The following is a 23,406-nucleotide window of genomic DNA, read 5'->3' on the forward strand; positions in this document are numbered from 1 at the left end:
GCCTCGAGCCCCAAAATGTTTCGATAAAACTGCTTGTTTGCAGCCTTGCTATTTTAAAATCTTGGTGGGATTATACTGTCAAGTTTATTCCGTAAGTGGATAATCTCTTCGTATGAAGATCAAACCTATCAATCTGACCTCTTTCTTCTGAAATGATTAGAACGCTTTATCGAGCATCACACCCGTGATGTTTCTAGCAAACATGCCTCTCCATGGGAACTAACATGCTTACCAAAATGGAAAGTCCACTGTGATTTGTTTACCCAATGTTGTTTACGATATCGGAAAAGCATTCACCCAAAAACAATTTTGTTTGGGTGTTTTCTCGGATTTCCAGGATACCTTTGAACACGCACCTTTCGATTCCATATTGGAAGCCGCATGGATTGTCCTATTTATCTTTCAATGATTTCCAATTGGATTTACCAAATGCTCAAAAACCAACATCTCTTCTCGGCATTACGTCAAGCAGCGATTAGGAAATTGAGTGTTTGTGGATGCCCCCATGCGGGAGTCTTGCCATGACTTTTGAGGAATATCGTAGCAGAAACGCAATTGAGATAACTCCATTTGGTTTTCCTACTTATGATTTTGTCCATCACAAGCCTCAACAGGCTGCTTCATTTGTATATCTTAGCTGAGAATCCGACTGTGGAACTTTGAATCATTTTACATGTAACTACCCAGTTTTTACGCAACTGCGTTTCCGAGTACTCGGTAAACACTTGATTAAGTGAAACTGACCTAAGAAGCCTGAATCTTCAGGATGTTCTGTTGTTCTGAACCCGTTGTGGCAAGTAGCTATAGGCTTACTTTACGCTTTATGCGTTTTTTACAGTGCCCTTTTCAGGGCGCTGTTTGAACCCGTTGTGGTACGCTTATGCGATTATGTCGACCCTATTCCCTTACCTTCCCTTTCCCTATCCCATCCCTTATTCCTCCCTTCGCTCTCCCTCAGGTAAATGATGAATAGGCTCGTATTCATGGCGATGGCACAAATTTCCCAAATTGAGGAGAACGTGCCTCTTGAGCCGACCTACTGATACCTGATACCGCAGTATTATCAGAATCATTCTGACCATACGATGTGCGAGAGATTCGACGTTGTTTTCTGCATCTTCAATCGACTTTTACTTAGGGTGGCCAAATTACCTCGATTTACCCTACACTACGATAGGGCGATCACAAAATCTTCAAGGACATCGGAGCTGAGGCAGCCTCAAGATTTCGTGGCGACAAAGCCTCAACAAGGAAATAAAGGTAGCCGATGGGAATTATCGTCCCCATTGAAGCACAGTACGAGGCATTTTCGTGCAGAGTACTGCACAACGGTGTCTGTCCGACCGAATTCGGGTCATCGCTGGAACTAGGGAAGGATGTGTACTACCACCACTATTAAACTTCATAGTAATCGATAGTTGCGATAGACCGTGATCAAATCGTGAGTTGCTGTGGCATATAACCATGAAACATCTAAATGACTGGCTATTGACGTCCCAAGTAACAGTTTTTAGCCCAATAGGCTAGAAAATATATTCAAAACCGTCATAAAATAAAAATAAAAGGTTCTAGGTTTTATGACAGTTTTCAAAACATCTATAAAACTAATTGGTCATCAAAATTGTACATGAGATTGCTCGCTATGCTCAACGCAACAGCGCAGAGTAACCGCGATGATCTTGCCGATCATTCTTCCATGGCAGGACGTATCGTAAACGTTAACACGACCAGATCGTTGGATGTAAACCCTATCAGCATTGCGGTAGGTGGGAAGAATCAGTGGAAAATGTTGACAGCTACCAAAATCTTTCTAGTAAAAATAACAGCCCATGGCATCATCCGTCGTGAAAGCACGGATCAAGAAGGCTATGGTTGCTTTTACGAGTTTAAGATATGTATGGGAAAACAGTCAAATTAGTCAATCTATCAAAATCTGAATTACAACTCATGCGCGAAATATCAGTAGCACATATTTCGCGCAGTGGAAAATCTAAACTTGGTGTGTATGAGTAGCCAACACTCAACGGCTGCTGGTCCTCATCAACAGATGCCTGCGGTATATAATTCGAAAAAGTGGCCTCACAACTGGATTTCCAATGCGGAGCTCTATCGTCGATGTGTAGGGGAAGACGGGGTAAGACGGTCACCCTAAGCCAAAAAAATCATAACTTAAAACTGGCAATGATTACTGACTACAATTACTCTAGCACAGAGAAACAGACGTGACACTCTCATCATCACACCTTTTTAACGGTTGATTCAAATATTCAGTAGTAGGTCAATTGACCACTAGCGGCGCTCGTATCGTTTTTGCTCCTGTTTAACGTTTGCTCACTACTGCCATCTAGTGGCGGCCCGGCTAAACACAGTACATTTAGCATTGGGCGATTACGATTTCGTGACGATATTTTTTAATGAAATTTGTTCTAAGTGTTATGTTCGTTTCTCTGTGACTCTAGTTTCAACACAGCATATCTTTTCTCAAAGTGTAAGGCATGCAAGAAAATTTTCTTTCGATTCGTGCTGTTTTTTAACGACGGGGTAAGACGGCCCACCAGAGGGGTAAGAAGGACCATCACGATTTTTTTAAATAATAGTGATTAGAAATGTTTGAATTCCACACGTTGAAATAAGATATGACTCCCTTGAATCCTTTACATGGGAAATTGGTTAATATAATTGTCCAAGAGATACCATTTATTATTTTTATTGGGTACTGTAAATATGGATACTCAAACACCCATTATTATCAAAAAATGTTGTTTCTGGTTACGTCCAACGCAAACAACGTAAACATGAGTTTAATCATGTGAAATGGCATATTTTTAACAAACAATTTTCGTTAAATTGGGTGCAGCTATATTGTTCTGGGAATTGGGAGGTGGCCGTCTTACCCCGTTTGAGGTGGTCGCTTTTACCCCGCTGGGGCAGATTTTACATATGAGGCTAGTTCCTAACGAATTTTTATTTCATTCTCAATCCCGCTCCTCTTATGTTTTGTCAACATTCCTGATAAGTTATGAATCGGTTATTTTTTTGGTTTGAAAACGTTTTTCCGAATCAAAATCCTTAAGGTTATATGCGATAAAATTAGATCAAATACATCATCATGAAGCAAAATCTTTGTTTTGTTAGTTTGTTTCAAAAATCTTAATGTGAACATTGCACAAAAAGGATCAAAATGACAAATATTCTAGACTTGAACAGAGTACTAGATAGTTTATAGATAACGACCTTTTCATGCTGAACTGCTGATGGTCCGTCTTACCCCGTCTTCCCCTACAGATGTTGACTTTCGCGGATTTAGGGTCAATCTAAACGACTAGTTTTGGATTACCTGACGTTTCGGCTGGCTTTATTTGGCCTTTATCAAGGAAAAAAATCAGTAAACCGTTTATAAAAGGCTTGATAAAGGCCAAATAAAGCCGGCCGAAACGTCGGGTAATCCAAAACTAACCGTTTAGAATTTTAGATTGACCCTAGACCGAGAAAGCCAACATCTGTACACTAGTAGTATTCCGGTCGAAAATCACCTAAAATTACTATCTTCGATGTTATCAAAAGTCGATAGCGACAGAATTTCGGTAGTGTAAATGGAGGTTAGGGAACCCAGCATCGCCGAAGAGACAGGCCCAGAAGCTCATGGCGGCGCAGCCTCAACAAAGAAATAAACGAAGAATTTAACTTGGCGTGGGATGAAGGTCTTTCGCCTCGGCCCTCTGCACCACCATGGGTGATCAGGACTGAGTAAGTAAGTTAAGATATATCATAGCATAGCACAGTCGACCGTACAGATCCTGGGTTGGCTGTCGATTGAGACGTTTATATAGGAAGCAATCGGTGAAGTACTAGATTGAAAGTAGTGAGCTAGATTTTTGTATGGTGAGATGATCAATTCTCTATGTCTGCAATGAAATGGTGTAACCAGCGTGGGTACCATCAAATAGGGTAATTTGCAACACTTTTCGACTTTGAAACAATATCATCGAAAATCTAAACATTTGAAACATACTGTAAAGCATCGTGTACACTAATTACCATGAGTAGAATACTATGCAGTACTTGATTTACCAAAATATGTTGCCACCTAATCAGGAGGTGCGAAATACATGCTTGTTGCAAGTTACCCCATCTGTGGGGTAACGTGCAACACATGGCATGAAGGTAAGTTAGCGTAGTCGTATTATGAGTTTTTAATGTAACGCATGAAAAATGTATTGAAAAGATATACAGTGTATCAAACAATTGTCCGTACAGCAATTTTTGGCCCAAAATAATTTTTCTTTCAAATGTTTATAACTTTTTTATACGTCAATCAAAAACGCTCAAATTTTGACCAATTATAAACCATATTTTGAAGCTCCATTGGTGAAATTTTGAGCGAGATCGAATAAGTTTTCTGAAAGTTCTCCTCTCTTCTTGGCGTAACGTCCTCACTGGGACAAAGCCTGCTTCTCAGCTTAGTGTTCTATGAGCACTTCCACAGTTATTAACTGAGAGCTTCCTCTGCCAATGACCATTTTGCATGTGTATATCGTGTGGCAGGCACGAAGATACTCTATGCCCAAGGAAGTCAAGGAAATTTCCTTTACGAAAAGATCCTGGACCGACCGGGAATCGAACCCGTCACCCTCAGCATGGTCATGCTGAATACCCGTGCGTTTACCGCCTCGGCTATATGGGCCCTGAAAGTTATAGAACTTTTAGTAAAACTTATAAGATTTTTGAACACATTTTTAAAACATTATATATCAATATGTACTTGATGAAACTTTTTCAATATTTTTTGTGTTACAGCTTATGCCTAAGGCTTTCATATGCAGCTTCGTTTGAGGTTTTATATTCACTACAAAAAATATGAAAAATCTGTATATGTTCAGAGTATTATTTGAAAATGTATCATATTTTGATCAATAAAAGTGCCTAGTGTTTTCAAACTCTCTTAATGTAATATTTTTATACAGGACCTACTAAACTACATATGAAGAGTAGGTCCTATGCATTTTTCGTTCAGTTAATGCACTTTTATTGGTGGAAAACGTTTGGCAGATTATATGTGCAAAATGTGGTAATTTTTTAAATATCGTCAACTACATAAGCAAATTTTTCATATTTTTTGTAGTGAATATAAAACCTCAAACGTAGCTGCATATGAGAGCCTTAGGTTTAAGCTGTAACACAAAAAAAATCAAAAAGTTTCATCGGGTACATATTGAGATATAATGTTTTAAAAATGTGTTCAAAAATCTTATAAGTTTTACTTAAAGTTCTATAACTTTCAGAAAACTTTCACCAATGGAGCATTAATATACGATTCATGATTGAACAAAATTTCAGCGTTTTTGATTGACGTATAAAAAAGTTATAAACAGTTGAATGAAAAATTCTTTTGACAAACAATTTGCTGTACGGACAATTGTTTGATACACTGTACACTAACTAACTGGAATATGATTTTTCATGAAAGTGTTGGTATTCATTACAAGCGAGAGTATATCGTTCACGTCTCTCAAATATAAAATATAGGGTATGTGTGCCATCAGTAATCTCACGCTCCCATGTTCATCCTATTCGAAAACAAGCGATTACGGCACCGATTGATTCCGTTCTTTTTGTTTTCATGCGTGCTTACTTCTAACAACAAATACAAAAATATGAAACAAAACAAACAGCGCTTCAATCTTTTGTTTCTCGCAGGATGAAAATGGGAGCTACATGCTTAATAAGGGAACCAATACCCTATATGGATCTCATGACTCAATACTTGTTATAAAATGTCAACAATGCTTAAAGTATTTTTTTAGAGTGAGTCATCTTTAGGTTATTTTCAGTGTGAAGAGGGTGTTTTTACTCCATCTAGGTTCAGAATTGATGTTAAGGATTGTTTTAAAACGTCCATAAGTTGAATCTCAACAAGGTGAAAATCAATAAAATTAAAAAATATGGCAATCCTTAACAATGACCTTCAAACGTGCCAAAAAATGTAAAAGTTGAGTCGATATTTGAAAATAAATCACATAACGTGATTAAAAATGATCCATTTCGATTATTTCTATCAGAAATATCATGAAATGAAAATAAATAAAAGAAAGTTTTGTCAAATTCAACTGTTGCAATTTACCACATAGTGATTGTCGAAAAAATTAATCATTTTTTACATTACTTAACCCTCTAATACCCAACCCCGCCTTTAGACGGGGTATAGTTTGAGCATTTTTGTAATTTTTGTTTCGTGGGAAATCAAAATTTTTATATTTTTGGCTGATATTGCAGACTGTTTTGTATATCTCAAAATAGTTTTTGGTGTATTTTAAAGCGTATTTACATTTTTTTAAAACCATTGAAAAATTGATATTTTAGTCACCTTTTATTTATTTATTTATTTATTTATTTCGTCAACCGACGTAGACTAGTACATTTACATATACATATTTTTTGTTTCTTAATGCTATAGTTTAGTCTAAGAAATACATAAAAAATATTAAAAAATTAAATTAGGATAGGTAGTGTATTTATAATGTTTTTAGGTGTTGGGACTTCGAAGACCGTAAAAGTATTTTCTAAGGTTATGCCGAGACATTGTACAGTCAATGGTTTCGCAGTGTTGATTATAAATGTCCATCATTCGATTAAGAGGCCCAAATTTGGCGTAGTTTGTTCTACGGTGGTTTGTTACCCAGGTAACCAATAAGCAGTTAAAATTGCATTTATTTAGCACTATATGCGCCTTTACTGCAGGTCATTAAATGCTAATATGCCGTATATGCGCCATAAGTGCTAATTAAATGCAGGTTTTGGCCCAATATACGGCTGATTTAATGCTTATCTTTCCTATCCCCAAAAAATCGAACATAAACAAAAATATTTTCCCCTGCGCATTTCAGTCGCTTCATATTCTTCCCTTTCTATTTTTACTCACACTCTCCTCTGCGACTTTGGGGCTGTTGTTTATTTTTGCAATTGTTTTTTGCTGTTCCCGCTGAAATTGGGATTCGATCTCACAATCCTCTGGCTGATGATGATGCTGAACCGCGCTACAGGATGAGCTATAAACGATCAGATAATGTGCGTTGATTTTTTGATCTATTAAAGGCTTGAGTACCATTGCAATTTCACGCCGCTCTTTCAATGTTTGTATGTCGATAAGCTTGCAGAAGTCATTGTTTATTTTGTATTGAATCGCTACAATAAACATATTTAAAATTTTTCCCAAATCATTCTATCCTAGTTTAATAGTTTTAGGGAATCGAATACACTCTAAAATTATTTTTCTTAAAATTACACGGAAAATAAATTTTTCCATGAAAAAAAATAAAAATAAAAATATTTCAACCATAATCATGAAATCTCAAAATGTTTTCATCTAAAAAAATCCGTACCCCAAATAGGCTTCCAGGAAAAATATAAAAGTGTGGGGATGTTCAAAAATAAAAATTAGAAAAATCAAAAATTGAAATTCACGAAATCGAGAATTAAAAAGAATCATCTTCCAAAACATGTTTAAATCGATTTTAGATGACGAAAAATGATATTTAGATCAAAATCAAAAATTTGGGTATTAGAGGGTTAATTGATAAGTTTATCAAACTTTTATCATTTAGCTAAGATTACTATTATGTACCCTAACTGTAAACAAGATCATCAGACTTATCGCACTTACCATTGGAGAGAGGTAAAGCACGATTTTCATACATATTTTTATGGCTTAAAATGAGCAAATTGTTTTAACAGTGTAGCTAAACAATCAACAAAGAAACTAAACTGATTTTTCCAGTAAAATGATCTTTGGTAAATATACATTAGCGTGGGTCATCAGAACCGTTTTCTCAGATAAAAGCTTTTTTGGTTACGTTTCGGGTCCTGAGTATCTGTGCAAAACTTGAGCACGATCGGTTGCGTCTACACTTTGCGCATTGCAATTGAAGTTTATATAGGATTTTGTATGGGAAAACTTACTTTTTTGCATTTTTGTCATAAGTTGAAAAAGTTTGTCTGAAATTTTTTAACCGATACTGTAAAATGATAGCCTAGGATGTTCTGAAAACTTTGTTGAAGACCGCAAAGCGATCCGATGTTTGTTAAAATAGTTATAACCAACGAACCGCATGCATGTGTTTATGTCTTAATATGTTGTAAAGGAATAATAATAGCAACAAAATCATGCTGTTTCGCCAAGCAATGCCAACGCTATAACTTTTTCCATAAGCATCAGATCACTTCGCGGTCTTCGGCAAAGTTTTTCAGGACACCCTAGGCTATGTTTTCACTTTATCGGTTACACGGTTTTAGAAAAATTTGAGCTTGTTATGAGACAAATGCGAAAAAGTGTGTTTTCCCATGTAAAACCCCATACAAACTTCAAACGCGATGCGCAAAACGTAGACACAACCGATCGTGCCCAAATTTTGCACACTTATTTGGGTCCTGAAATAATATCAAAAAAGCTTTGATCTGATGGAATACCATTGATTTTTTTTATTTTTCCATATAAACGATGAGTGATGACCCACTCTAGTATACATAGTCTCGATAAACGAAGCAGTGAAGCTTTCATTATTATAAGAAAATAGTGTACGTTTAATGTATGTTATCGTGTTGAAACTTACACCGCTGTTGCAATTAATCCCGTTTGAAGGTTATCATGATTTCTTGACTTATTTGATTGATTTGTTTGAGCAAAAGTTTGGGTAGCTATGTTGTTGTATTATTCATATCTTGCAACTTTAACAACACAGTTACCCAAACTTTTGCTCAAACAAATCAATCAAATTAGGCAAGAAATCTTAATACCCACGCTGTTTGCACCATTTCATTACATAAATGAAGAATTGATCATCTCACCATACAAAAATCGAGCTCATTACTTTCAATCTAGTACTTCAATGATTGCGTCCTATTGAAACAGTTTTGAATACATATATTTTTCCAATCGCTGTCCGTTTTGGGATGTTTTGCTGATTAGGTTTTGAAACCAGAAATTACAATCGCCTAGATGTAGATACCACATTCAGCCCCATGTGGTACGTATAATCGTTATTCAACCATAAAGCAAAATAGCCAACCATCGCACACATTCCCTCAATAGATTGTATTGCATTGTATCAAGGCTTTTCTTTTGTATGAAACACAGTTTCGTGAAACCATAAACGCATAACTCAATTTCTAAATATTTTCCTACATATTCTTCACGTATTACTATAATTTTATAAACACATCAACTAAAAAAAAAACCTCATATCAATGAATCACACGATATTAGTTTTTCGCCGCCAACATGTAAGTATCACACCAAATTAACATACCGAAATCTACAATAATCACTATTTTCTAAAGGTACCCCACCAAACTCGCCATCCCGAAGATCGAGATCAACTTCGACACCCCGAACCGGGAGCGCTTTCTTCGGGACGAGTACCCGCAGCACAACTGCTCCAGCTACACGGTGCTGGGTCGAGGTAGCTACGGTGTGGTCATCAAGGCGGCCTACAAGGGCCAACACGTGGCGGTGAAAATTGTGGAAAAACATCGCAAATACCGCTGTCGGTACGATTCGCTGCGGAACGAGGCGAACGTGCTCAATCTGAAGCACGAGAACGTGGTGCGGGTGTTGAAGATCATCTCCGGTGCACGGTACGGATTGGTCATTATGGAGCGTTTCGATGGGCATTGTTTGCAAAGTGTGCTGAACGCGGGCTACGAAGTGACGGTTTATCATCGATTGTTGTAAGTTTCTGTGGAAGATAACAAGGTTCAATGCTGGTTCATGCAGTCTAGCTTCATAGTTCCTCTGATTCGTTTTTAGTGAAAGTTCATGAATTTGAGTATCTCAGTGATGGAATCTCTGCAAGCATTTTTTGGGGTTCCTGATTCCGTTCATCTAACGTGATGTTACTAAGTTTGGCTGCTTTATTGTCTAGAATATATTGGCTGATTGGAAATAGGAGCATATATATAATTCCGATCATTGAACAGTTGATACAATTTTTCTGAACATATTTCCTTTACTGTTTGATTTTGATGTTTTATATTGACAAGAAAAATATTGAAATTGTGAATTAGCATAATAATTATACCTTTTCTAATTTATTTACTAAAGTTTCGCAATATATTCGGTGGACCATTATCGTTTTAATTCTCGTGAACGGATTTATGCGCGGTTAGGGTATTTTTAAAATAATTTAAAAATCCCATTGGCGTAACTAGGATTTTTTCCTGGAGGGGGCCCAGAGGGGCCTGACTTGAGATGAATTTTAAGCGGGATGGGCGCCCGATATGTGAATATGCAAATCGGTATTGTAGTTTTGAGTAATCAAAATGACTGTTTTAGATTTGTTCATAGTTACGTAAACTATATGAGTACGAACAATTCCACCAAGATTTTTTTCCATAGCTTGCTTCAGAGATTCCATCATGGCTTCTTCCAGAAATTCAATCAAGAATTCATCTAGGGATTCCACTAGACATTTTTTCGGGGATTTGTCCTGGGATATCTTTAGAGGTTCCTCCAGTAATTGTTCTAGTGCTTTTTCGAGGTTTCCTTCAGCAATTTTACCAGAGATCCCTTAAGGTATTTCTGCAGGTATTCAGAGATTTCTACAGGGATTTCTCCATATATGCCTTCCAGAATTCCACTAGAGATTGCTCCAATAATTTGGAATGATTCGAAGTATTTCTGCAGGAATATATTCCTGTAATCATTTCAAAAAAATTTACTTAGAGATTATTAAAAAATACTCCAAGAATTGCTTGAAAAATTTGTACGAAAAAAAACCTTTAGGGGTCCTAGTATTTTTACAACAATTACTGCAGACATTGATTTCTTCAATTTTCTTTTATTCAGGAATATTCCTACAAAAAATCTTCCAGGTATTCGCTAAGCAAGCTCTCCTGAGATTCCATAAAGAGTTCCTCATGGGATTGCTTCCGGGATTCCTCATCGGGTTTCTTCAGAAATTACTTCGAGAGTTCCTTCAGGGATTCACCGGAAATTTCTTCTGTTATTCTTTCTAAAACGAATTCCGGTATTATTTTAAAAATTCCCGCAAGAACTCTTGTTGGGATTCCTTCAGAAACTCCCCCAGGAATTAATCCAGGATTTAAGGATTTCCTCAGGAATTTCAGCGGTTTCTTCAGTATTTCCCTTGAGAATTCTTCAGAAACTCCTCCTGGAATTCCCTCAGAAATCAAACATTGTTTTTCATCAGGAATAAATCTTAAGATTCCTCCAGGAACTCCTCAAGGAATTCCTTCGGAAATTCCTCCCAGATTTTTTTCAAGAATTATTCCAGGTATTCCTCCTCTAGGAATTTCTCTGGGAATTTCTTCAAAAATTTCTCCATGGATTCCTTCCAGAACTCCTCTAGAGATTCTTCCAGGAATTCATTGAAGGATTCCTCAAAGAAATAATTAAGGGATTCCTCCTGGAATTCTTCCATGAATAGTTTCATGGAATTTCCCCAAGATTTCTTATAGAGATTTGTCCAGGAATTCCTGCTGGGATTCCGCTTGGAACTTGTCCGGAAGTTCCTCCAGGATTTCCTCCTGAGGTTCCTCCAAGGATTCCTCCGGGGTTCTTTTTCAAGAATTTCTCTAAGATTTTTTTCCAGGGATTCCTTAAGAGGTTTTTTCAGAAATACCCCAAGAATTCCTTCAGAAATTACTACCGCAATTTCTCCAGGGGCTCCTTAAGAAACTCCCCCAGAAATTCCTCCAGGAGTTTTCACATTTTTATTTTAATTTTGCAGCAGTAGGTGGGGCAAAAAGAGCGCAAGTCCATCCAATGCCGAAGATCAAGGAGGGGTAATGGCCGTAATAGTCCGTGTGGACCACATGAACACCATCGGAAGGGAAAATAAATTTCTCCCGGAGTTTTTACAGGAATTATTCCAAGAATTCCTCCAGAGGTTCCTGCATGAATTCCTCCTGAGATTCCTCTATGAATTCTTTCAAGGATTTCTTCAGGAATCCTCCCGGAAATCCTCCAATGATTCCTTCAGAAATTCCAGAAATTATCACAGGTATTCCTCCAGGAATTTCTCCAAGATTTATCCCAGATATTTCTTCAGAAATTCCTAAAGGAATTTCCTCAGAAATTGATCCAGGAATCCCTCCAGGAATTTCTTTGGAAAGTCCTACAGCATTCCTCCGGGAGTTCCTGCAGGAAATCCTTCAGAGATTGCTGCAGGTATTCTTTCAGGAGATTCTTCAGGAAATTCTATAGGATTTTTTTCCAAGGGATGCCTCCGGAAGTTCTTGCAGGTTTCCTCCAGGAATTAAGCCATGAATTTGAACTCCAGGGATTCCTCTAGAAGTCCGTCCAGAAGTTATTTCACGGATTCCTCCAGAAATTCCTTCAGGGATTCCTCTAAGGATTCTTCCGTGAGATTCCTCCAGTAATTCTTCCAGATATTCTTTCAAGAATTCCTCCAAGAATTCCTCCTGGAATTCCTCCAGAATTTCCTCTTGGAATTCTTTTAGAAATTTATCTTGGAATTTCATCAGAAATTTTTCTAATGCTCCAGGCATTACTCCAGGGATGTCTCCCTCAGAAATTTCTCCATTAACTTCTTCAGGGATTCCACCAGGAATTTGTCCAGAACATTCTCCAGGATTTCCTCCAGAAATACATCTAGGAATTGCTGAGAAAATTTGCTTATGATTTCACAAAAACAATGTGTCTACGATGCTTGATTCTTGAGTAATGATTTTTCAAAGTAGGTATTGTCTGTGAAAAATGTTTGTTTTCCACTGGAGTTTTCCGGAAAATTAGGCGACCCTGATTTTTTTCAATTTAGTTTTTGTTCCTATATATATGATCCCTATCCATGAAAAAAATTTCATCAACCTTCGTACCAATTTGTACGATAATAAAAAAAAACCAAATGTTCCAGGCATTAGGTAGCCCTCGAACTTTTCCAGGGATTCCGCATGGAATTTGTCCAGAAGGTTCTCCAGGATTTCCTCCTGAAATACATCTAGGAATTCATCCTGTAATTTCTTGAATAATTCCTTCAGGGATTCTTCCAGGAATGCGTCCAGAAATTCCAGGGATTTCTGATGCGGATTCTTCAGGTTTTTTTTTCCTGAAATTCCTCGCATAATTGCTCTTTGGAATCCTCCAAGTATACTTTCAGAAATTTCTCCAGGGATTCCTGCAGGTATTGCTCCGAGAATTCCTGTAATGTTTTCTTCCGAAATTTCTCTCGGGATTTTTTCAAAAAAATATTCAGCGATTAGTTTAAAAATTTCAGTGATCCGTTCATAATCTTTTTCAGGGATTCACCCCAGGATTGTTTTTAGAATTACTTGTAGATTTATTGAATACTTTGAAGGATTTCTAGAGGAATTTCTTTTGCAATTTGTATTGGAGTTCTTTTAGATAATTTTAGAGGGACACAGAACAGAAGCCAAGAAATTCTCCAAGAAGTCATCCAGGAATTCTTTCACAATTATCTCCGAGAAATCTTTAAGAAGTCCAATCATGAATACCTTTTAGATATCCCATTGCAGCACCAGCTTTTAAATATATTAAAACTTCCTCAATGACCATTTTGATTTCTGCATTGTTTGATAGACGCACGAATACCCCTGGCCCACGAAATAAAAGAAATTAATAGTGACCGACTAGAAATCACCTCCAGCATGGTTTTAATGAATACACTCACGTTTACGCTTCAGCTACATGGATCATTTTTTATTATGTGACATCTATTCTCACTAGGCATTCAAAAACTTTTGCTGGAATTCCATTGCAAATTTAACCATATTTTTTTCCCACATGATACTTGAATTCCACAAAGAAGCACTTAACCATATTTTGCAGTAGTGCTGCTAGATAATTTAAAGATTCTTAAAGATACCCATCAAGGAATTCCTGGAAATTATCATTTAGATTTAATTTCTCAGCGATTTAAAAAAGAAGATGTTCAAAGCATTTCTATTTATATAATTCTGATTACAGTGACCCCACACCGATGAATCACCTTAATTTTGTACACTATTTATGAATCACCGTGTTGATCAAATGAGTGATCCATAAACTGTGGTCATTTTTGCCGATTCATAAATTGTGGGGTCACTGTATCATATTTCCAAACAAAAGAAACTAATTACATAGACCATTTTAAACAATGATCTTGTAAAGAGTGACAAGTTGAGAATAGTCTCCAATAACTGTCAATTTAAACATACACTCCCGTTCAAAAGTTTGGGGTCACCCCCTAAAAACATGTCATTTTTTTAGGCCCAAATCTCCGCCAATTTGCGTCCGATTTCGAAACCCTAGGTTTCATTCAAAAGATAATAAGTCAAAGAAACTTTAAACATGATTTAAAAGAAACTTTTTACAAAAATTTTGAATGTAAACTTATCCCAAAGTTGCCAAATTTTCTAAAAAATGAATATAAACTTACGGCAGTGTCGCTGGAAGTTGGGTCGACCAAATTTTAAGATGAGAGCGGTAATATGACCCATTTTCTATTAGCTTTCAACTGCTTTTTACAGAACTTAGCTAAAAAATCTAGAAAAAAAGTTATTAAGTAAATTAATCCTTGATGTCATCGACCAAAAGTTTGGGGTCACCCCTCTAAATGATGTATCGGTCAAAAGTTTGGGGTCACTTTCGTAAAACATGGAAAAGTGATTTGGTGATATCTTCGTCATCTACAGTTCAATTTTAATTATTTTTGGCTCATTTCAAAGATAATTAACTAAATTTACGTTTGATGTCTTCAACTTAACGTATTTAACGATTTTTGTATACAAAAATGTTATGTAAAGTTAGCACATTTTACCACGCTTCAAAAAATGAGGCAACTTTACGTTAAGTTTTAGTATGTAAATTTCAACAAATATGTGTGGTTCAATGTCTATGCAGTAAGTATCATTCATTTTGTTTCAAATAAGCCAAGAAGAATTAAAATTTAATGAAAGATGACAAAGATATCAACAAATCACTTTTCTATGTTTTACGATAGTGACCCCAAACTTTTGGCCTATACAGCATTTTGAGGGGTGACCCCAAATTTTTGGTCGATGACATCAAGGATTAATTTACTTAATAACTTTTTTTCTAGATTTTTTAGCTAAGTTCTGTAAAAAGCAGTTGAAAGCTAATAGAAAATGGGTCATATTACCGCTCTCATCTTAAAATTTGGTCGACCCAACTTCCAGCGACACTGCCGTAAGTTTATATTAATTTTTTAGAAAATTTGGCAACTTTGGGTTAAGTTTACATACAAAATTTTTTGAAAAAGTTTCTTTTAAATCATGTTTAAAGTTTCTTTGACTTATTATCTTTTAAATGAAACCTAGGGTTTTGAAATCAGACGCAAATTGGTGGAGATATGGGCCTAAAAAAATGACATGTTTTTGAGGGGGTGACCCCAAACTTTTGAACGGGAGTGTATATTATGCCAAATAAATGTCTATTATAGATCTATGTTTGTCACCACGACAGTGCACAATGGTCCACGAACCAGATTTATGAGGAAAGATGCATGCAGCGCCTTCAAATGATTTTTTAGACAAATATGGTCTTCTACAAAGTTGTTCCTAAAAATAAGGCCCTTTTTTCAATATACATGAAAATTAGGGTGGTCCATATTTTCAAAGAAACTGGTAATCAAACTTTATTATTTGCAAGAATAACTGTATACATTCTTCGGGAAAGTTGTAGATCTATCAATTTTGAGCAAGTTTGCTGAAGACACTTTTTATGTAGCTTTAAAATTGACCGATCTAGAGGTATTTTTCTGAATAAGCTTAGGGTGGTTCAAGAAAAACCGGTTTTCTGGCGTTAACATTTTCAGTTTCGATTTTTCATCAAAGTCGCCCAACAAACACTTGTAGAGCATTTGAAGACGCGTCGTTTCGTGCGCTGAGATGATCGTTATCTCTTTTGGTTCAAAAGTTATAGGCATTTTTCGTAAAAAATCATAGTTTTTTAAAAAGGTGTTAAGACTGGTTGGGGCAAACATAAAAAATATCTTTTGCCCGCATTCAAAAGAAGAAATGTTGTTATAAAACATATCAAAAAATTAGAGGGGTGTTATTTTTGTAACTCAAGTGAAAAATACTTGAAAAGTGCCTATTTTTTCTAGAAAATCATCAATATCTTTTGAACGGAATGACGTAGCAACATTTTCAGCGCACGAAAATGTGCGTTTTTTAAAGCTCTAAAACTGGTTCTTAGACAACTTTGATGAGAAATTTGAAACAAAAAAGATAAAGGGTTTAAGCTGTTTTGACCAAATTTGGAGCATTTTCCCATAGTTTTCATAGGGTGACGCTAGAACAAATCGTTTTATTGCTTTATCTTTTTTATTTCAAATTTCTCGTTAAAGTCGCCTAAGAACCACTTTTAGAGCTTCCAAAAACGCGCATTTTCGTGCGCTGAAAATGTTGCTACGTCATTCCGTTCAAAAGATATTGATGATTTTCTAGAAAAAATAGACACTTTTCAAGTATTTTTCACTTGAGTTACAAAAATAACACCCCTCTAATTTTTTGATATGTTTTATAACAACATTTCTTCTTTTGAATGCGGGCAAAAGATATTTTTTATGTTTGCCCCAACCCGTCTTAACACCTTTTTAAAAAACTATGATTTTTTACGAAAAATGCCTATAACTTTTGAACCAAAAGAGATAACGATCATCTCAGCGCACGAAACGACGCGTCTTCAAATGCTCTACAAGTGTTTGTTGGGCGACTTTGATGAAAAATCGAAACTGAAAAAGTTAACGCCAGAAAACCGGTTTTTCTTGAACCACCCTAAGCTTATTCAGAAAAATAGCTCTAGATCGGTCAATTTTAAAGCTACATAAAAAGTGTCTTCAGCAAACTTGCTCAAAATTGATAGATCTACAACTTTCCCGAAGAATGTATACAGTTATTCTTGCAAATAAAAAAGTTTGGTTACCAATTTCTTTGAAAATATGGACCACCCTAATTTTCATGTATATTGAAAAAATGGCCTTATTTTTAGGAACAACTTTGTAGAAGACCATATTTGTCTAAAATATCATTTGAAGGCGCTGCATGCATCTTTCCTCGTAAATTTGATTCGTGGACCACTGTGCAGTGGTTTTCAGATTTTTCCTAATTTCCATATATAAAGTCATGAAAAATTTCTGGGGGGGGGGGCTGGCGGATTCTGCCCCCCCTAGTTACGCCAATGTCGATTCCAATAAAATAAAATGAGCCATTTTACGAGACGTTTCGGATCAGCTGATCGCTCATTTCATGAAAGAAAATTTGACAGGAGGTTGCGCCCAGGCCCGTGAGTGTTAATATCAATATCAACACTTGTCGCCGCCAGTAGCTACTTTGGTCTCCGGTTACTGTTCATTTTTGGCACTAGGCCCACTAGGACGTTTTTCGGCCGGAGCCCACTTCAATCTTCACGTGTAATTGTCTGTGGCCTCTTCACTGGCCGCACTTTTCACTGCAGTCAGATTTCGACTGACTGGAAGTTCAATAATCCTGGATGTTTCTGGCGAAAACTATCTTGTACTACTTAGATCACCGGTTAGGGGATCGATTTTCGTACGACGTTTGCAGAACACCCTCCAGAGGTCCTCTCTGGAGCCACCAAAAATGTCGCCGCCAGTAGCTACTTTGTTCTCCGGTTAGGGAGACCGTTTTCACTACTGATTGTGAAGTTTCTTCAAGCTACTTTTTTCTCCGGTTAGGGAGAGAAGTTTTCACTTGGTGAGAAACTGTTTCAAAAATAACCTTATCCGGTTTCGGATTAGTGAGAACACTTTGGAATGATCTTTGAACTTCGACTTTATTTACAATTCTTACAGTGTGTATCTTAATTCTACGTGTTGCATTATTGATGTTTAGTAGTTAGGTTTACAAGATGTCAAAAACGGAATTTTCATATCCCTTTCAGGACCTGGGATTTACAAAATATGTCATAAATCTAATAGAAAAATGGGCTTGGACTTGTTTGTCGCTGAATAGGTTGATATTTTATTTATTTCCTCTTATGTGCTATGTCCCTCTCGAATCTGGGATTATCGATATTTTTTTATCTGTTTTCGTGTTTTCTAACTTCAGAACCGAGGAGGCTTATTAGTTAAGGCGTGGTTTTAAGTATAGAGTTGTGAAACATTTGTACGATTTTTAATCTAGTTCCTATCTAGCACACGGGGTGAAAAGAGATGAAATCTTAAGCTATCTGCTATTCCTAAGCCACATGTGGGCGTGTTTTTCCTAGCTCGAGTGCATCTGCATTTGCATGCTTAGTCCTATTTCAAGTGGTGCAATAAAGTTATGTAATCGGAGGTCCTTATTTTGCGCTCTACTTTTTATTTCATTTTCTCATTTTGGTGTCGACATCGACCATGCTTCGATGGACCGTCGGGAAATTGGTTCTTATGGCTGGTTTTTTTGTTTATTGATTACTCGCGGCGATAACACTGTTGTCGTTTCGTAAAATAGACTATTGGAGCATCGGTTGTGGCTGAAAGTCTGAATAAATTTCTGCTAGAATTTCTGATGTAACGCTAACGTTTGCGACTGATTCCAGGATTCTCTGCGACATAATCAACGGTCTGTGCTTCTGCCATCGTCATCATATTGTGCACCTAGATGTAAAACCTCAGAACGTGATTGTATGCGTGGTGATCCCAGGGTGTTCATCCAACAATAGATGCACTGCGATTAGAAATTATACCTGTAAATTGTGTGATTTTGGATCGTCGATGGCTTTAAATAAGCCCAGCGTGGATGAATCGAAGAGCAATCGTGGCACGATCCGATATATGGCACCGGAGTTGCTTCGGGGACTGGAAGGGGTAACTGAACTAGCCGATGTCTATTCTTTTGGTGTAACAATGTGGCAACTCAGCGAGGGAAAAGACCCTTACGAGTCGATTGCATCCAACGAAGCTGTGGCCTACAACGTGGTGAAAAAGAAGATCCGTCCGGATAGCGTAACAACAGCGGAAATACTCCGCTCGGAACCGGTATCCATTCCTACTGGAAACAATCTCCACCTTCAAGCATCACGTGGTCGCAAAAACAGCGACAACTCAATGGAGTCTTCTCAAACCTATCTGAAAGGAAATGGAAATTCGCACATTAGCTTCCACAGTAGCATCCTAATTTCGTCCAATGCATCGGATCATCATCGGCCCAGCATCGATTGCACCACGGACGCCATGCGTGACGAACTTCAGCAACAGGGCATCGACCTCCTCGTGGTGGATCCAACCGTGGAGTTCGACGAGGATGAGCCAGACGATGCACCGAGCCTGGCCTCATTGAATGCCCTATTCGTGCAGGCAGTCGAGTTGCATACCGTCAATCAGAATTATATCCGACAGGAGTATAGGAACCTGTATAGGAAATGTTGGCAGCATGAGGCCGTTCGTCGCCCAACGGCCGTGGATGTTCGTGCCACACTGCACGGCATGGTCGAGCGGATTGTTTGTTGTAAATAGTTAGAAATGTTGTATGTTTCGTCCCAAAATTGGCGTTAAGTGTTGCCTTTTATCACTTGTTCAGCTCCATGTCAGCTATTGAGCTGTTACATGTGAGCTCATATTTGTTGTGTTTGTCCTTTGTGTTTACACAATTTTCCTAGATTAGGAATTTTATCTCAGAAGTATTTTATCGATATTTTTGAAAATATCCTTACAGAAAAGTTGTGCGAAAGTTAATAAAGTATTATCATCGCATTCTGATATTTGATTACATATATTTTTGAGGATAATAAAGAATGATATTATAAAAACCCTAATTAACTCACCTAGCAGTGATGGTGATATTCTGAGCTTCATTTTTGGAGTTCAGACATCTTCTCTATGCCAAAAATACCCATATTGCATGGTTTAGAGCCTAAATCGCCATTGAACAGACGCCATCTTAAATTTGGAGCCGCCATCTTGGATTTAAGATCGACATCTTGGGTATTCTGTTTGCAATTTTTGGACTCCAGACATCTTCCTCATACCAAATATTACACATATTGCAAGGTTTAAGGGCCTAAAACTCCATTAAACAGCCGCCATATTGAATTTAGAATCGCCATCTTGAATTTGTAGCCGCCGTCTTGGATATTCTGGTCGCCATTTTTGGACTCCGGACATCTTCCCCATACCAAATATACCCAAATTGCATGGTTTTTGTGCCTGAACTCCATTAAACAGCCGCCATCTTGGATTTTAGACCGTCATCTTTGATATTCTGATCGCTATTTTGGGATTCCAGGCTTCTTTCTCATCATATTGCTTAGTCGCCATTTTGGATTTAAAGCCGCCATTTTGTATATTCTGGTCGCCATTTTCGGAGTCCGGACATCTTCTACATACCAAATTTACTTATATTGCTTAGTTTTAGGGTCTAAAACTCGATTAAAAAGCCGTTATCTTCAATTTGGAGCCTCCATCTTGAATTCCAGTCGCCATTTTTGGAGCCCAGGCTTCTTCTTCATTCCAAATATACACATATTGCATGGCTTTAGAGGCTAAAACTGTATTAAAAAGCTGCCATCTTGAATTTGGAACCGCCATCTTGAATATTAGGCTGACACCTCCAATTCTGGGCGGACATTATGGATTTTCTAGTCTCTAATGTTGATGTCCGCACAAAATTCGTCAGCCATGCTAAAGGTTACAAAAATCGCCGCAGTGTCACATGATGGGGCTTGGTTCAGTTTTATATACGGGCAGTTCTACCGGTGCTGGTTCGAATCACTGAAATGGCCATATCTCCGGAACGCCTTGGCCGATCCAGACCATTTTTAATAGCAAATAATGCGGTGAAATTCCGATTCGATTCATTATAATCCAAAACATCGGCCAATGGTAAGTGCCCAAAAAGTGAGTGAACTTTTTTTGTGCACAGACAGACATACAAACATACATCATCTCAATTCGTCGAACTGAGTTGATAGGTATAATGTACCAATACACATTATGTGACTTTACCCTCCGAGCCTTCTATCAAAAATTCGTTTTTTGAGTGAACATATTGCCTTTCAGTACACTTTGATGTACGACAAAGGCAAAAAATGTATATCTTTCCAAATTACGGTAAAAAACTCCAGTGTCGTAGTAAGGAACCCAGCCCAAAATGCACTGATAAAACTATTCCTGAATGTGATTTGATCATAACTGTAGGTGAATTTTGCCAAGTTATGTTTGCATATAACATCCTTTTAAAAGACAGGCAGTCAACTAACGGCTGTTGGCCATTTTGCACCGCTTCCGTTTTATGTACCAACTTTTAAAATCAATAAAAACAATTAGTTTGCATTAGAACTGGGCATTTTTCGGCTTTCAGTCACAGTGACACAGTGAGTCAAGTTCGCAGACTGTGAAAAATCGTCGGTACTCATTTACGTAATTTATGTTTAGTACTTTACTGTCAGTTCGGTGTAACACCCTGAATATAATTGACACAAAAGGCAATTTACACGGAAAAAAAATACACAGTAATGAATATTATTGGGTACCGGACTGGACACACACAATTTAATATTTTTATTTGATACATCGAGGTCTTGAAATTAGTCTATATGCAAAAAATCACCAAGGGTGCACGTGTAAGAGACGGTACTGAAAATTTCTACATGATTCATGAAAGTCGGTGAAACGTTTCAAAGTTCTTAAAAAAAAAACTTTGTATTTGCGGCTCTCTGTCTCAGTCTCAGAAGCCGCTGGAGCAGATCAACTGCCAAGCGAGCTACAACGGACCAGATGTTCGCCATCCGCCAGGTGTTGCAGAAATGCCGCGAACACAACGTGCCCACACATCACTTGTTCATCGATTTTAAATCAGCGTATGATACAAACCATCGAGACCAGCTATGACAGATTATGCACGAGTACGAATTCCCCCTTAAACTGATACGATTGATCAAAGCGACGATGGATCGAGTGATGTGCGTTGTTCGAGTTTCAGGGACACTCTCGAGTCCCTTCGAATCTCCCAGAGGTGATGGTCTTTCGTGTTTGCTGTTTAACATTGCTCCAGAAGGTGTACTAAGGAGAGTGGGAATAAACACGAGTGGAACGATTTTCACAAAGTCCGTTCAGCTGCTTGGTTCCGCTGATGATATATCAAATTTCGTTCGTTTTAAAACTAAAATTCTATTTTTAAAAACTAACGCAATTACATATTGATTTCTACAATACCCATGGAGGAGCCCCCCGTTCCGCCGTCGAGAACATAAACAAAACTCACAAGTTCCAGCTGCAACATCAAACAAGATTTCCTCCTGTAAAAAAGGTAATGTTCACCAAATATTTCCACGAGATCCCGTTGTTTTCGGGAGCGTATGTTTTCTAATAGATGTACATTTGATGTTGGCATTGGAAGTACAACACGAGAGGTAGTAGTTTTATTGAAATCTATTTCAAAACTTCGTGTTTCATCTTGCCTCACCCGTTTCAACTTGCCCCGGTGTACCTTAACTTTGAACATGATTTAAGTGAAACAAACATATTTGTATGCGAATTTAACCCAAAGTTGCCAAATTTTCTTAAAAATGAATGTAAACTTACGGCAGTGTCGCTGGAAATTGGGTCGACCAAATTTTAAGATGATGAGAGCGGTAATGTAATCTATTTCTTATTAGCTTTCAATTGCTTTTTACCAAACTTAGCTAAAAAATCTAGGAAAAAGGTTATTAGATAAATTACCTCTTGATGTCATCGGCCAAAAGTTTGGGGTCACTATCGTAAAACATGTAAAAGTGATTTATTGATATCTTTGTCATCTTTCATTCAATTTTAATTCTTATTGGCTTATTTGAATTATAATGAAGAGTACTTACTGCATAAACATTGAATCATACATATTTGTTAAAATTATACTAAAACTTAACGTAAAACTGCCTCATTTTTTTAAATGTAATGAAATGTGTTAACTTTACATATCATTTTAATATTTAAAAATCGTTGAATACGTTAAATTAAAGACATCAAACGTAAATTTAGTCAATTATCTTCAAAATGAGCCAAAAAGAATTAAAATTGAACTATAGATGACGAAGATTTCACCAAATCACTTTTCTATGTTTTACGAAAGTGACCCCTCACTTTTGGCTGATACATCATATTAAGGGGTGACTCCAAACTTTTGCAGGGTGTCGACTACCTGGAAAAACCTGGAAAGTCAGGGAATGTCAGGGAATTTATTTTTGGACCTGGAAAATCAGGGAAAGTCAGGGAATTTTGTTGATAGTCAGGGAATTTTTTTAACTATAATCATAAAACGATGTATTCGAGTTATTCAACATGTTATGGAATTTGAAAAACTTGCTAAATTGTTTCTTCAAACTGTAATGTTAATGATTCTGATTTACGATCAAATCAATGTATTAACTTCATCCTGATTTTTGTAGCATTCAGTTAAGAGGAAACAAACCATCATTGTTTAGCAAAAACT

General features: G+C 37.1%; 1 protein-coding gene across 1 annotated transcript; it reads left to right on the forward strand.

Moving 5' to 3' along the window:
* Positions 1-9,041: 9,041 nt before the first annotated feature.
* On the forward strand, positions 9,042-19,697 carry LOC109622494 (proto-oncogene serine/threonine-protein kinase mos). Its single transcript, XM_020076837.3, has 3 exons — positions 9,042-9,276; positions 9,334-9,723; positions 18,539-19,697. Coding segments are annotated over exons 1-3 (1,308 nt in total). The 5' UTR covers positions 9,042-9,274; the 3' UTR covers positions 19,455-19,697.
* The last annotated feature ends 3,709 nt before the right edge of the window (positions 19,698-23,406 follow it).

The sequence above is a fragment of the Aedes albopictus genome, chromosome 2 (genome assembly GCF_035046485.1).
Source record: "Aedes albopictus strain Foshan chromosome 2, AalbF5, whole genome shotgun sequence".
NCBI classification, from domain to species: domain Eukaryota; kingdom Metazoa; phylum Arthropoda; class Insecta; order Diptera; family Culicidae; genus Aedes; species Aedes albopictus.

What these genes read in the sequence shown, in the direction of transcription:
- LOC109622494 (XM_020076837.3), top strand. An exon ending in ACGGTTTATCATCGATTGTT is followed by an intron (nt 9,724 to 18,538) that starts GTAAGTTTCTGT and finishes GACTGATTCCAG; the next exon opens with GATTCTCTGCGACATAATCA.